The sequence below is a fragment of the Phyllostomus hastatus genome, unplaced genomic scaffold (genome assembly GCF_019186645.2).
Source record: "Phyllostomus hastatus isolate PE091 unplaced genomic scaffold, TTU_PhHast_1.1 phas_contig_209, whole genome shotgun sequence".
Lineage (NCBI taxonomy): Eukaryota > Metazoa > Chordata > Mammalia > Chiroptera > Phyllostomidae > Phyllostomus > Phyllostomus hastatus.
This window is the reverse complement of record NW_025333735.1, coordinates 16,367,513-16,381,640: the sequence shown is the minus strand read 5'-3', so window position 1 is coordinate 16,381,640 and position 14,128 is coordinate 16,367,513. Positions and strand designations below refer to the sequence as shown.

Here is a 14,128-nt window from a genome sequence, read left to right as displayed (position 1 = left end):
CAGTCATATTGATTTCCATTTTAAATATAATGGATTCTGGTTTTTTATAGATATGCAGTTTATTGTGTCCAATTCTGCTTATAATCAAGTTAAATAAAAACTCAATGAAATGCCAGTCTCATATTTTTAAATGTCTGCATTTGTTCCAGATTATTTAATTAAAGATTATTAAAACATAAATGAAATTTTTACTTTCCTAGAAACTAAGTCAGAGATATTTACTCTTTGTAATTTATCTTATATTCACTTAACTGATTAAAGAAATTCCTTAAGGCGTCTTAGGAGCCTCCAGAGGACAAAGCAGAAGGGCATGCAAATACCCAACTCACTGCTTTGGAAGCAGACCTTCAGTTAGAGCAGGAGCATCAAACTCATTTTCACCGAAGGCCACATCAGCCTCTTGGTTGCCTTCAAAGGGCTGAATGTAATTTTAGGGCTGTATAAATGTAACTGCTCCTTTATAAGGGGCAAGGAGCTCTGCACTGCCTCCTGGCAGAAACAAGGAAGGTGCCTGGTCAGATAAAACATGGTAGAGGGCCTGATTCTGCCTGTGGGCCTTGTGTTTGCCACCTATGAGTTAGAGGCTTATCTAAATTTGCTTTTTTTTATCTAATAAATCCATTTAGGCACTATATGTTTATAATTTTGGATGTGCTCACAAAACAGCAAATATAATAATAAGCTCAAGGAGAGGGGAAAATAGCTTCAGTATCTTTGGTAACTTGTAAACAAAACAAGTTGATTTTACTTTTTAATTGATTTATTTGATGTCATGATTCTATTACTTCCCTTGATTACAGTCCTTGTCTACTGGTGGGGGCACCTGGTCTTTACAGGTTTATATCATACTAAGGAGAGCAGCCCCGCAATGAACTCTTCTCACCGTTTCCCTCCGAACCCCTAGGCCCTGCAGCAAAGAGAATCCGAGGTGGTCCTGACCTCTGATAACTGGTCAGCCCTGATGGCTGGTGGAGAGAGCAATGGTGAGAGGATGCTTTTGAGGGCAAGGTGATGGCCTATTAGGGAAGTGTTAGGAAGTGCCAGTGAATGACTGAGGGAAAGCACACAGGTGGGGGGGTAATGGAAAGATGATATCATTTGGACAGTCCTTCATTAGTTTGACTACCTAGCTCACACCCAGTGACCATATGAATATATATTTGCCCTTGTGGCAGGATTAGAGGAGACTCATTCATTCAAACAACAAATACTTCATGAATGCCAAACACTGTGCTAAGTTTTCCAATAGGGTGGAGAATAATACTGATACTGTCCATGCCTTCATAGAGATTACAGTATAAGAGACAGGCAGATGTTAAACAGAAATTCCAGAAGACTAATATATAATTGTAATTTGTAATAAATACTATGATGGAAAACTCTGGGCTGCATGGTAAGACCATATTTAGGGATCTAATTAGATAAAGGGGCCAAAGTGATTCCTCATTATCTCAAAAAGTGGTACTATAACAAAGACTGGAAGGATGATTAGGGGTTATTCAGATAGAATAGGAAGAAGATCCTTCAAGGCAAAGGGAGCAGTATATGCAAAGATCCTGGATGGAAAGGGGTTTTAAGTGTGTATTCAAGGCACTTAGATGTGCTAGGAGAGCTTCATAGTTGAAAACTATGGTTGCATGAAAAAGTGTGTTTCTGCAAGGAGACTCTTAGAAGTTACTGTGAGCCAGTACTACTGTGAGGAGTTTAGTTCATTTGTCTGTGAAGACTGTCATTTGGAGCACTTTCCAAGGGCTTTTCTTCCTGGTCTTACTGAGTTTAATTCAGAGATCTTCAGTGGAGATTTGTATGTTTGTTAGTCATGTGCTGAGTAGGGGGTTCTAGATATGCTGTGCTGTCTACTACAGTAGCCAAATGTGGCAATTGGAATTTAAGCAAATTTAAATTCAGCACAATTTCAAACTCACAAGTTCCATTCCTCTGTCACACCAGCCACATTTCAAGTGCTCAATAACTGAAAATGACTAGCAGATACTCTATTGGGCAGCACAGATATTAAACTTTCATGTCATCGCAGAAAGTTCTATTGCACAGGTCACATGGTAGTTAATAACATAGGCTCTGAAGTCAGAAAGTACTGGATGAAAATCCTCATTTACTTACTGTATGATCCTAAACAGTTTACTTAACATTTCTGAGCCTTGGGTTAACCCTGGATAGAATAAGAATGGTATAAATAATGTATACATAAACTTACCTAGCATCTAGCACATAATAGAAATTTTTAGAAAAACTAGTTATACTTGCCCTGGCTGGCGTAGCTCAGTGGATTGAGCGCGGGCTGGGAACCAAAGTGTCCCAGGTTCGATTCCCAGCCAGGGTACATGCCTGGGTTGCAGGCCAAAACCCCCAGCAACCACACATTGATGTTCCTCTCTCTCTCTCTCTCTCTATCTCCCTCCCTCCCCTCTCTAAAAATAAATAAATAAAATATTAAAAAAAAACAAAACTAGTTATACTTGATATGTCTATAATTTTAATCCAATTCCCTATCTTCTAATGACTCCATAATTCTCCATCTTCCTTCCCCATCTAGTATAAATTTATTTCAAGCATATTTCACCTAAGCTTTATTTTCTTTATTCATTAATCATATCCCCCATTCAATCCACAATTCTACATCAATCCAAATTTGTTCTCTGATCCAACTGTCTGCCAAACCTTACTGAAGGCAATTATTTCATTATTGAAATTATTGGCCTTCTAATGGTCAGCCCTCACGTTGATCTGGATGACCTCCAGGCAACTTGGCAAGCATTTAACTACACCTCTTTTCATTTCTGATAATACCAGTTCTAACTGCAGTCTCCACCCCAGACACTTACTTCAGCTCTGTATCAGCAAGATACTACCTCTTTGAATGAATTTGTTGAACTTCCCTCTCCTACACCTGCAAGTGTGTATATATTCAAAAGGGTTTCCAAATGTCAGTATTGAGACCAGTGTAAGGCTACTTGAAAAACACCAGATTAATGTTAAAAAATACATCTACCTTGACCTGATCCCAGCCTACTGAATGAAAATCTTTAGTGTTGGAAATGGGAGAATCTATATTGTTTAAAGCTCCTCAGGCGATTTTTGAACTAAGTTTAGGAGAATCATGGACACCTCTGCTCATAGTCTCTGATAGTTTTCACAGATTTTTCAATATTAATCTGGCTGCCTCTGCTTCTTCCCAGCAGTTGCCATGTAGGCTGCACTTTTCAGAGCTTTTCAATGAGCTGTTAGAGCATCTGTCTTGCCTGTGGTCATCACGTTTAATCTTTCCTTGCTAGAACTGTTAACACACTCCTGTTGGTGTCTTTCCAAATTTGAAAGTAGCTGGAATAGCTCCTTTGCTGTGTCCTGGCTGTGCTCCAAGACTTGATTATTGGCCATTTTGCCTGACCATTTAATGTGAACCATAGATCATAGATGATGCTGGGTAAAGGGTTCAAGCAGCCAGATTTGGAATCTCAGGAAGATGGAAATCCTGTAGTCATATAATAGTGTAGATACAAACATTGCTCTGCAAAACTTTTAATTTGATTCAAAGTGTTTTCTACTGGGCATAACACTTAGCATTCTAGAGAAAAAAGGACATTTCATTTAATGCTGTTTTAAAATGTTTTCTTTTCTTAGTGTGTGGTATATATAATTTATAGTGAGTTTCTTTGTTCCCAGCTATCTTTTTGGTGGTTCTCAAAAACTTAAAATGTCACAGGTGGAAGCAAACATTTCAGTGAAAATAGCTAAATGATCAAAAATCAACATGTAATTAGCAGATCAACATATATACATATATATCTTTTATTTCTTAAAGATATTATTTATTTATTTTCAGAGAAAGGAAGGGAGAGAAACAACAATGTGTGGTTGCCTCTCATCTGCCCCCCAAATGGGGACCTGACCCATAACCTAGGCATGTGTCCTGACTGGGAGTCGAACCAGCAACCATTTGTTTTGTATTGTAGTCCTGCACTCAATCCACTGAGCCATATCAGCCAAGGCTCTTTGTGTAGTTTTATATTTCTATACTTATAATATGTATGTTATTTATGTATAAGTATATATTAACATAAATATTCATATTACATTTAATAACAATTTCACCAAACTTAAAGTATGCATTACATAATAAAATTTCAACTATTCAGTCTCCTAGTGGAATTATTTCCATGACTCTATGATTATTCATTATAATACTTTATTAAATAAAACCATTTCATATGTCTTAACGTAGTAGACATTTCAAATTTTAGTATATGATTTCATTTTTATTTGGGATAATTATGATGAATGACAGTGACATTTGCTGAGCTCTTGAATTGTGACAGACACAGTGTAAAGCACTTTACATATATTAACATATTTAGTTATCACAACAATCCTATGAGGTGGTTGTTATTCCTATTTAATTATGAGAAAATTAAGGCAAAAAGTACATATTCTTTTCCTAAAGCCATTTTTTAAAAGACAGAATTAGAGCCATGGCCAGATGGTCGGAGCACCATCCCATACACCAAAAGGTTGTGGGTTTAATCCCCAGTCAGGGCATGTACAGGAGACAACCCATCAGTGTTTCTTTCTCACATTGATTCTCACAGTGTTTCTCCCTTTCTCTTTTCTCTCTCTCTCAAAGCAATAAAAACATATCCTTGGGTGAGGACTGAAAAAAAAAGACAGAATTAGAATTTGTGCCCAGGTTGTCTGATTCCAGAACTTAGGTTTGTCACACTAGGCTATGCTCCATTTCTAACATGACATAATCTGCAGAGCGGCTTGTAAGCGTTCTCAGGGTGCAGCCTTTGGGCATGATTCCTGGGGAGTTGATTTGGGGATCTTTGCTACCAATGGCAACTATATAATGAAAATTTTCTGAAGCCCTGTTAGTACTTTATCACTTGTATTTCAAATCTTCTGACAAACCCTCAAACACAGAGAAGTGGAAATTAACTAGACCACTTTTGCTTTCACATATTTGATTGTCAAAGATATAAAAGGTAAAAGAATAGCTTATCCAAGAGAAACATTTTTGTGTACTGCATATACACAGGAACGAACATAAGAACCCACACACACACTCAAACACTTACTGCATCTCCTACATATAAATAGAGTGATTTCAGGGAGTATATTTGAAGAAGTGCTTTTAAAAACCAGGGACAGTTTCCCCCCAAAATAATGTTATGTTACTATACCAGCACAAAATGTTATTCATCTCATATTTCACATTACTTTAAACAATGCTTTTATGGTATTGTCCTGTCCTGATTTTCCTCTTTAGACACCAGAAACACAAACCTCTATACCAATAACTCTAGAAGACCCACTGTCACCATAACCCCATAAAACACGGTTTTCAAAAGCATACATGCTATCAACCAGCACAGTCATCAAAACCAGTGCTATCTCATTAGAATAATTATATAGATATTAAGAAGCTATGTTTTTATTTTCAAAATGATAAATATCATGGTTTTGTTATGAATTTTCAAATCCTGAGCACTCAATGGTTTTTAAATCTTATTAAAATAAGTATACAATGATGGTACAAGACTATAAGGTTTACTAAAACTAGAAAATACTAATCACAAGGTATATGCTGTTAAATATGCTAAGCCAAGTTGCATCTGATGCTTTTATTATTATTTCTGGATGCCAGCATTTCTATGTCACTAGTAACTGAGAGTACACTTTATATTAACCAATTTTTTAAGAAGTCATGATTATTGGAATTAGAAAACTCCTCCCAATTTAGTCATTATCCTGGAAGAAAAGCAGCAATTCCTCTCTTGAAATTGAAATTCTGAATGTTGGTGAAATATATATTCTTTATTTTCTAAAGGGTGGCCTGATTTTTGACAAATTTGTTTACAAGTCAATAGGTCTCTGCCTTAGTTATCTAGGCTGTGATAACAAAATACAACATACTTGGGTGGCTTACACAACAGGAATTTATTATTCACAGTTCTGAAAGCTGAGAAATCTGAAAGCATGGTACCAGCAGATTTATTTCCTGGTGAGAGCCCTCTTCCTGATTTGTTGATGACTACCTCCCCACTGTGTTCTCATAAGCGAGAGAGAGAGAGAGAGAGAGAGAGAGAGAGAGAGAGAGAGAGAGAGAGAGAGAGAGAGCGAGCCCAGACTCTGGTCACTTACTGTTCTAAGGACACTAATCCCATCACGGGCATCCACTTAAACCTTGTTACTTCCCAATGGTTCCACCTCCATATATCATTACATTGGGGCTTAGAGCTTCACATGAGATTGTGAGTGAGGAGCACAAACAGTCCATTGCAGCCTCTAACTAAAGAATGTGCATATAAGTGTCTACACAGTGTTTTTACATTTTTAAAACCAGAATGTCTTGGAAAAGTCAAGCACTTTTCAGTTTACCATGGTTCCTGCCATGCCCTGTTGTATTATTCCTTGCTACATACTAATGGTGTTGTCTAACAAGCTTCTGTAGATAATTGAACTATTGACTATTGCTATGATCCATTTATTTTCTCAAAATTTATCAAGATTTTAGTAGTAATATATTCTTTTGGTTATCTTTTACAGGATGGAGAACCTAATAAGGGGAAGGAATCCCCCACAATATCAGAGAAGTCCTTGTAAAGAAGTTCGCGCAGCACTTCGGAAGAGGCCTGAAGAGGAGTGTAAGTATTTCAATAGAATTAACTATATTCTAGATAGATTTTGGTGAGTAGCATTGTAAAACTAAAGGGCTGATCTTTAAGTAACTAAAAAATAGAGATACTTAATAAATATTTGTTGAATCAAATTGGATTCATTTTTTAAAACTTATGACCACACAGTATAAGGATGCATCGTTAAGATGCTCTACTGATAATTTGGTTTCCAATGAGATTGGAAAAGGCTGCATAATCTACCACATTTCTTAGAGAGTCATATTGTGAATGTTAATATTTTTCAGGAGTGCTAAGATTAAAAAATCTTTTTGAAATGTGTTTACAATATACATTCTCTAGTTTCCTTTGACCACATTGTTCTTTCAGCTTTTCTTTAAAACTGAAAACTCTTTGAAAACCACTGTCTTAGACTATAGAACAAATATCTTGTAGTAAATATAAACCCATTTAACAATGAGAAATATTTGATTCAATGCTATTTAATAAAACATTTTGCAAGATAGAAGGCATGTTTCCCACCATTAACTCATTTTATTTCATCTTGATATTATCACATATTAGAGTATATTATTGTCTGTGAAGATTTTAAATATTTCCAATCATTAGCATTTTTTGAAATGTTTGACATAATATTTGCAGTTTTAGTTTCCAAGATGACCCATAACACTAACTTTCTTCATGGTAATTGCATATAATTATTTTCAAGGAAGTAAATCACATGCCATTTTGACAAAATTTATCTTAATAGAGATAATGCAATGGGTTCATTGGCATGTACAGTTAGGTAGATTTATAATATTACATTGGCATTTTAAATTAGTTTGAAGTACACTGTTCTGAGTAAAGACCAAGAACATTAAATCTGGGCACACTCATGGCAAGTATATTTGTTTTGTTTTGTTTTGTTTTATTATAAAGTCAATAGACTATGATTTTGTTGGCATTTATATCATTCAATGTAGTATTTGTTTTAATTGATAGATTTATAGCTTCTAACACTTCAAACAATAGCTAATTAAAACTAAAATTTCAAAATGGAAATTGAGTTCATGGATATCTTAAAGTAAAACTGTCAGATGCAGACTTTTGCATCTTTCACTGGGTTCATAGGAAAGCTTTGGGGTTTCTTTGCTATGCTAGTTCATCACAATCAGCTTAGTCTGGTATAGTGCTGCAGATTTCATTTAAAATTTCAGAAGGAATTTTGCAATTAAATATATAGTTGATTCTTACAGAGTTACTATTCAACATACACAGAGTAATTGTTCAGGCTTCTTGTACTGAGTTGGTGTAGGCCAGAGCTTAACCAACTATGGTCTATTGAACAAATCCAGCCTGCACCTGTGTCTGTAATAATATTGTGCTGAAACACAGCCATCTCCTATTTACTCAGGTGTTGCACTCTGCATAGCTGCTCTGTGCTGCAAAGGGAGAGGTCAGTAGTTGTGATGCAGACTATGTGGCCCACAAAGTCAAAGTCATTTACCTGATTCTTTATAGAAAAAGGTTTCTGAATCCTGGCATCAGCCAGTAATTCTTAAAGTGTGTGCTTTGGACCAGCAGCAGCACCAGGGAAGTTGTTAGAAATGCAAATTTTAAGGGCTGCAACCCCCATCTACTGAGTGAAAACCTCTGAGTGTCAGGTCCAGTAATCTGTGAATTTGGAAGTGAGCCCTACATGAGATTCTGATGCAAGCTCAAATTTGAAAACCACTAGCCTGAGTCAAATGACTGGCTAAAGATGATAGTAAATCATCATGGATGTAAAAGACTAAAGACTGTGGGCATATTTCAGAGTTAAGCTTATTGTTGCCAACTTAAGGTGCATAATATGACTGATGCTTGTGTTATAACAAGAAATTCCTCACCAGTCGGATTATGGCGGTCAGGACCATTTCTGAAATATCGCTGCAGGAACTCAGCTGGACTGACCATGTTATAAATATGTGGGATGACATCATGGTAAATGAGAAACCAATAAAATATTATTCTCTTCTGGAGAGGTCTTAATTACCCCTTGTTAGTATAATGAACAGTTCTTCTTGTCCTATTACAGACCAGTGTTGAATCCCTAAAAAATAAGACTTAAAAAAAAAATAGAAACAGTGTATATTAATTAAGACATTAACTTTAGAGTCACACAGAAGTGCTTATTCTCTAATTTGACACTTAATATGACCAGCTACATGGCTCTCAGTATATTTTTAAACCAAAACTCAGTTTACTTATTTAAAAAATGATACATCTACCTTGTAGGATTCTTTTGAGATTAAGTTCTTGGCACAGAACCTGGGACATAGCAGGTTTTCTTTTTTTCTTTCCTCTCTTTTCACTTATTATTGTTTTTGTTATTTCAAACTAATCATATGTGTGAGGATAATTAACCGTGTTTCTGATCACAGAAGTGAAAATCCACAGAAATTGCTACCACCATTTTTTAAAACAATAATGCATGGCAAGGAATAGGTTTTAAACAAATGACATAAGCTGAAATTCTTGCAGCATTGTTAGATACTGATGCATGTTAGATAGTAATTTGTCTCATACCACAGCATAGGTCTTTCCCAGTCATTCTACAAATTCAATATGGGACAGACAAAGACTTGCTGGTCAGTTCTGATGGAAAATATCACCTTAGAAAATCATCATAGAAAGAGAAATGAGAGTGGCTATCCTTTACTGAGAACAGAAAGGAACAAGAGACTTAGAGGATCCTCCATATTCAAGGAGGGCTCCCTTGCATTTAGAAATATTGCATCAGGGAGGTGTTACTAAAGAGCATGATCCATACTTCTTTCTTTTATAATATTTTATACTCTTTTACAGTATTTTCAATGTGAAGATCAACATTAGGTCATTATATCTATTGTGCATCTAGCAAAGCCAACTTTCAGTACAAAAAGTTTCTTGTAAAAGACAGGGATTGAAACATGCTCAAGTTATTCCACATTTTAAAAAAATAATAAAAACTTTGTTCTCGAAACCACAAACTATATCCCCACATTCTTGCTTTAGTCCCAGATAACCACCCCCCGCCCCCCCCGCCCATTCTTGCTCTGTTCTCAGGTAAACCTCTCTAAAGAGTCACTTATACTCACTCTATTTACTTATGTCACACTCACTCCTCCAAACCCACTCAGCCTGGCTCCTCCCCAGTCACTCTACTGAAACAGTTCATTCACACCACCAATAATCTCTTTACGGTGCTGTGTTAGTTTTCTATTGCTATGTAACAAATTACCACACACTTAGTGGCTGGAAACACCCCTCATTCATTTTCTCACAGTTTCTGTGTGTCAGGAGTCTAGGCAGGGCTTAGCTGGGCTCTCTGCCTCAGTGTTGTACCCGGCTGAAGTGTCATTGAAAGCTCAATTGAGGAAGACTGCACTTTCAAGCTTAGTTAGGTGATTGGCAGAAGTTTTTTTTCCTTATGGTAGTATGACCAGGAGCCTTGCTTTTTACTGACTTCCAGCTGGAGGCCACCTTTAGGTTTCAGAGGCCTCCTGCAGCCCTTGTTTAGGTGTAGCTTTTCAGTATGGGTGCCCACTTCATTGGGCCAGCAAGGAGACTCTCCTCAGAGAAGGCCCTGTCCTTCATTAAGGGATTTCACCTGATTGAGCCAGGCTAACCCAAGATAATTTACTTTTGATTAATTCACAACCAGGTGATCTGGAACCTTAACTACACCACCATCTTTTCCATATTCTGTTGGATAAACACAAGTCACAAATCCTGCCAATCCAAGGGGAGGAGATTACAAAGGGCTTGAACATTTGGGGTGTGATGACTATGGGGCCAACTTAGAATCTGGCTACCACTTGCTAAACCTATCAGGTGTTTTTTTTTTTTCCAATGCTCTTTAACTTGTTAGCCAAAATCAACACTGTTGATCATTTCCTCCTTCTGAACACTTTAACACCTTGATTACCTTAACACAATTCTCTCCAGGGTTCCTCTGTGTCTCTGGTTATTCTTTTGCATGCAGAACACATTAGAATTTCTGGAAACTGTTTGAAGTCTTCTTCTAAATATATTGTCTCCATGGACAGCCTCATTACACCCACAGCATCAGTTATTCCTGTAACCAGATGATTCACAAAGTAATACCTCCAACCCATACATATCTCCATATATCCAAATAGCTACTTGACACTTGATGCCTCTTGGATATTTCATTTGCACCTCAAATTCACCAAATCCATGATCATTCCCTCAAAACTTGAGTTTCTTCCGGTGTTTTTGGTGTGAGTGTTAGGTACTCTTAATCATTTTGGTACAAAAAACATACATCTCAGAGTCATCTTTCATACCTCTTCTCCTTTTTCCTCTGACATTCACTATAACTTCAAAGTCTGTAATTTCAACTTCCCATTATGTTTTGAACCGGTTCACAAATCATTTCTTCTGCAGAGATGCTAAGATTCTATTGGATATTCCTATAAGTGGCTTTCCTAGATATTGTTCTGAACACTTTAGTCTTAAAATGATTCTATGGGCACTGCTCACTGAAGAAAGATGAAAGCTTTCCTGTAATTAAAGGACTTGCACAGTCTGGCTCCCACCCATCCCTTCACCTTTATCTCAGGCTCAATTCCCTTGCCTTGTGAATTGCAAACACATGAGTGTTCCTTAAATTCAATGATGGGAACACAGAATATATATGTTTTAAATGTTATAGAACCAGAGGAAAAAAATTACCACGGAAAGGAAGAGTATACTTTTGGAAAATAATAAATGCAGAAACTAGAAGAAAAAAGTTAGAAAGTTGTTAAAACTTTTTAGTAATCACAAGAAGATACGTCTAGGAAATAGGTATAAAATAAGCAATATGGAAAAAACAGCAATTTTTTTTTCAGGAAAAAAAGAAAGAACTAAAAATGAACATTGATGAAGAAAAGAATTATAAAAAGCCAAACATGAAGAGCAGACTTAAAATCTCCACAGGCATCAAGAAAATAATTAATACTGTAAACATGCCTGGAATTTAAAGAAGAAATATTAGAAATCACAAATACAAAGAAAGTATGACCAAAAAATAAATATGAAGGGAAGTAATGACAATTGTGGAAAAATAAAAAGTGAAAATCTAACCTAAGAATTATAAACTCTTCTAAAACAGAAATCAGAGCAATTTAAAGGAAAAAATCATCAGTCTTAATTGAATATACTTGTCAAAGTTAAAAAAATTATAGTTACTCTACTTATCAGTTAAATGAGAGCCATACCCAGATACATCCAGACAAGCATTTTAGAATTACACTATCAGCTCTTTGAAGGACAAGGTATCTGTCTTATTTACCATCATGTCAACAACACATAGCATAGTGCCTAGAAATTGGGAGGTGTTTAACAAATATTTCAGAATGAATAAAGAAATCAATTACTTTAAAAATAAAAGTACACCACAGGGATCTGCTTGAGAGAAAGGGGGTGGAGAGAAAGTGCAAAAAAGAGAGTAAAGAAGGAAAGAAAATCAGATAAAGAGCAAGGCAGAGAGAAAGGAGAGAGGGAGGGAGGGAGGGAAGGAGAGAGGGAAGAAGAAAGGAAAGGAAAAATGTCTGATTATGAAACAGATAGCATGGTCTCACCGTTCCCCGTTTCTCCCTTCAAAATTCATTAAACACCCTGGAAGTTATTCAACAGACCATGATAAAATGCCCTCTGAAAGCTTCAAAGAAGAAGACAGACTGGCTGGGACTTCCAAACTGGAGGAAAGACAGTATGATGTGTTCCTTGGGTTTTCTTTTCATCTCCCATGAATCCCTGGACTGAGCAACAGAGAGACCTACAACATTACATTGTCAAAAGACATCATCATCATCAACATAATCATAATTATAAAAGCAAGAACAGTCTGTTCTCTCAATCTGCCTACAACAGCAGAACAGGAAGGCCCCAGGCCACCCTAGTCTTGTGCCCAGCACGCATGCAGACCTGTCTGGTGGTAATGGTGGCAACAGTGACACCCTGTGTCTTCATACTTCCACTAAGTGGTTCTGTGCTTTCCCTGAGTGTAACTCAGTAACAGTAGGGAGCCCAGAAAAGCACCTTCTTAACCTGGCAGGTGGCACCAGTAGTGTTTGAGCAAGGCCCCAGCAGTGGCAGAAGAACAAAGCAGACAAACAGTGTTAACATTATAAGGGATCAGAAACTTTTTTCCCATTTGAGTGCCAGTGATGGACTGAATGTGAGTCTGTTTAATGGCACAGCTGCTACAAAGTCTGGTAAACAGGTGTCTTTGGTCCTGGACTCCTAGTCATCATTGTCATGTGCATTGCTGTGGAATTGCTTAGGCTTATGTAACTACTGTATTTCTTATCATTCTAATCTGGAGACTTAACCTCCTCATGTTTCTGACCCCAAAACAGCTGTTGTTAGTTCAAAAATGTGTGCCTTTAGGGACCTAAATAGGATAAGTGTCTGCTTTTTCAGGAAACTTGCTTTCCTCAACATTGGACTGTTCCAGGCATGCCTTGAATAGAATTTTTTCCTGCTCCATTTTTTTTTACTGAAGTAAATTAGGCACATTGTGTTTCTTCTCCTTCTATAGTTCTACTGCTTTTAGGGTAACATTGCCAGATAAAATACAAAGCACCTGGTTAATTTAAATTTGGATAAGTAACAAACATTTTTTTAGTATAGTATGTCTCAGACAGTATATAGGGAACATTTATACTAAAAAATATTCATTCTTTACCTGAAATTTAATTTCAACTTCAACGGAGTGTTTATATTAGGGTTCTCCAGAAAAACAGAATATATATTTTAAAGGAAGATCCAACAAAGATAAGACATAGTGACAGAGACATATGTGATTTATTAAAGAATTGGCTCACGTGCTTATGAAGATGGTAAGTCTGAAATCTGTGGGGTAGGTCAGCAGGCTGAAGACCCTGAGAAGAGCCAGTGTTGCAGGACAAGTTTAAATGCCATGTGCTGGCAGGATTCCTTCTTTCTGAGGAAAGTTCATTTTTTTTATAAAGGCCTTCAACTGATTAGATGAGACCTACCCATATTATGGAGGGCAATCTGCTTTATTCAATGTTAAACAATGAAATGCTAATCTCACTCAAAAACACCCTTACAGAAAATTGAAAATAATGCATGGCCACATTTTTAGGTACTGTAGCCCAGTCAACTTGACACAAAATTAACCATCAAAGTTTCTTTATTTTAATTTGTTAAATCTGTCAACACTGTTTCAGAGGTCTGACCTAAGTTCCTAAGAGTTTCAGTTGCTCATTTATTTGATCATTTTTTCTTTAACAATGTAAAACTAGTACTATTTTCTGATACTTTTTTATTTTTTAGTTTTTTATTGCTTTTGGGTACAAATAGTTATTTTCTAACACATTCACCTAAATTTTGTCTCCCATATAAGAGATATGAAATCAGTAACTTCTAAGTCTTTCAAAATCCTCCATTATTCAAAAAAGTCATATTTATTCACATCTTCCTGGATTGGATAACCC

General features: G+C 36.4%; 1 protein-coding gene across 2 annotated transcripts in view; it reads left to right on the top strand.

Annotated features, from left to right (window-relative positions):
- Nucleotides 1-14,128, top strand: part of LRRC7 (leucine rich repeat containing 7) — a 495,696-nt gene that overhangs the window by 100,613 nt on the left and 380,955 nt on the right. For both annotated transcript variants that reach the window (XM_045835283.1, XM_045835282.1), the window contains exon 2: nucleotides 6,565-6,662. In XM_045835283.1, the coding sequence (XP_045691239.1) occupies nucleotides 6,565-6,662 (98 nt within the window). The remainder of the gene's footprint in view (nucleotides 1-6,564; nucleotides 6,663-14,128) is intronic.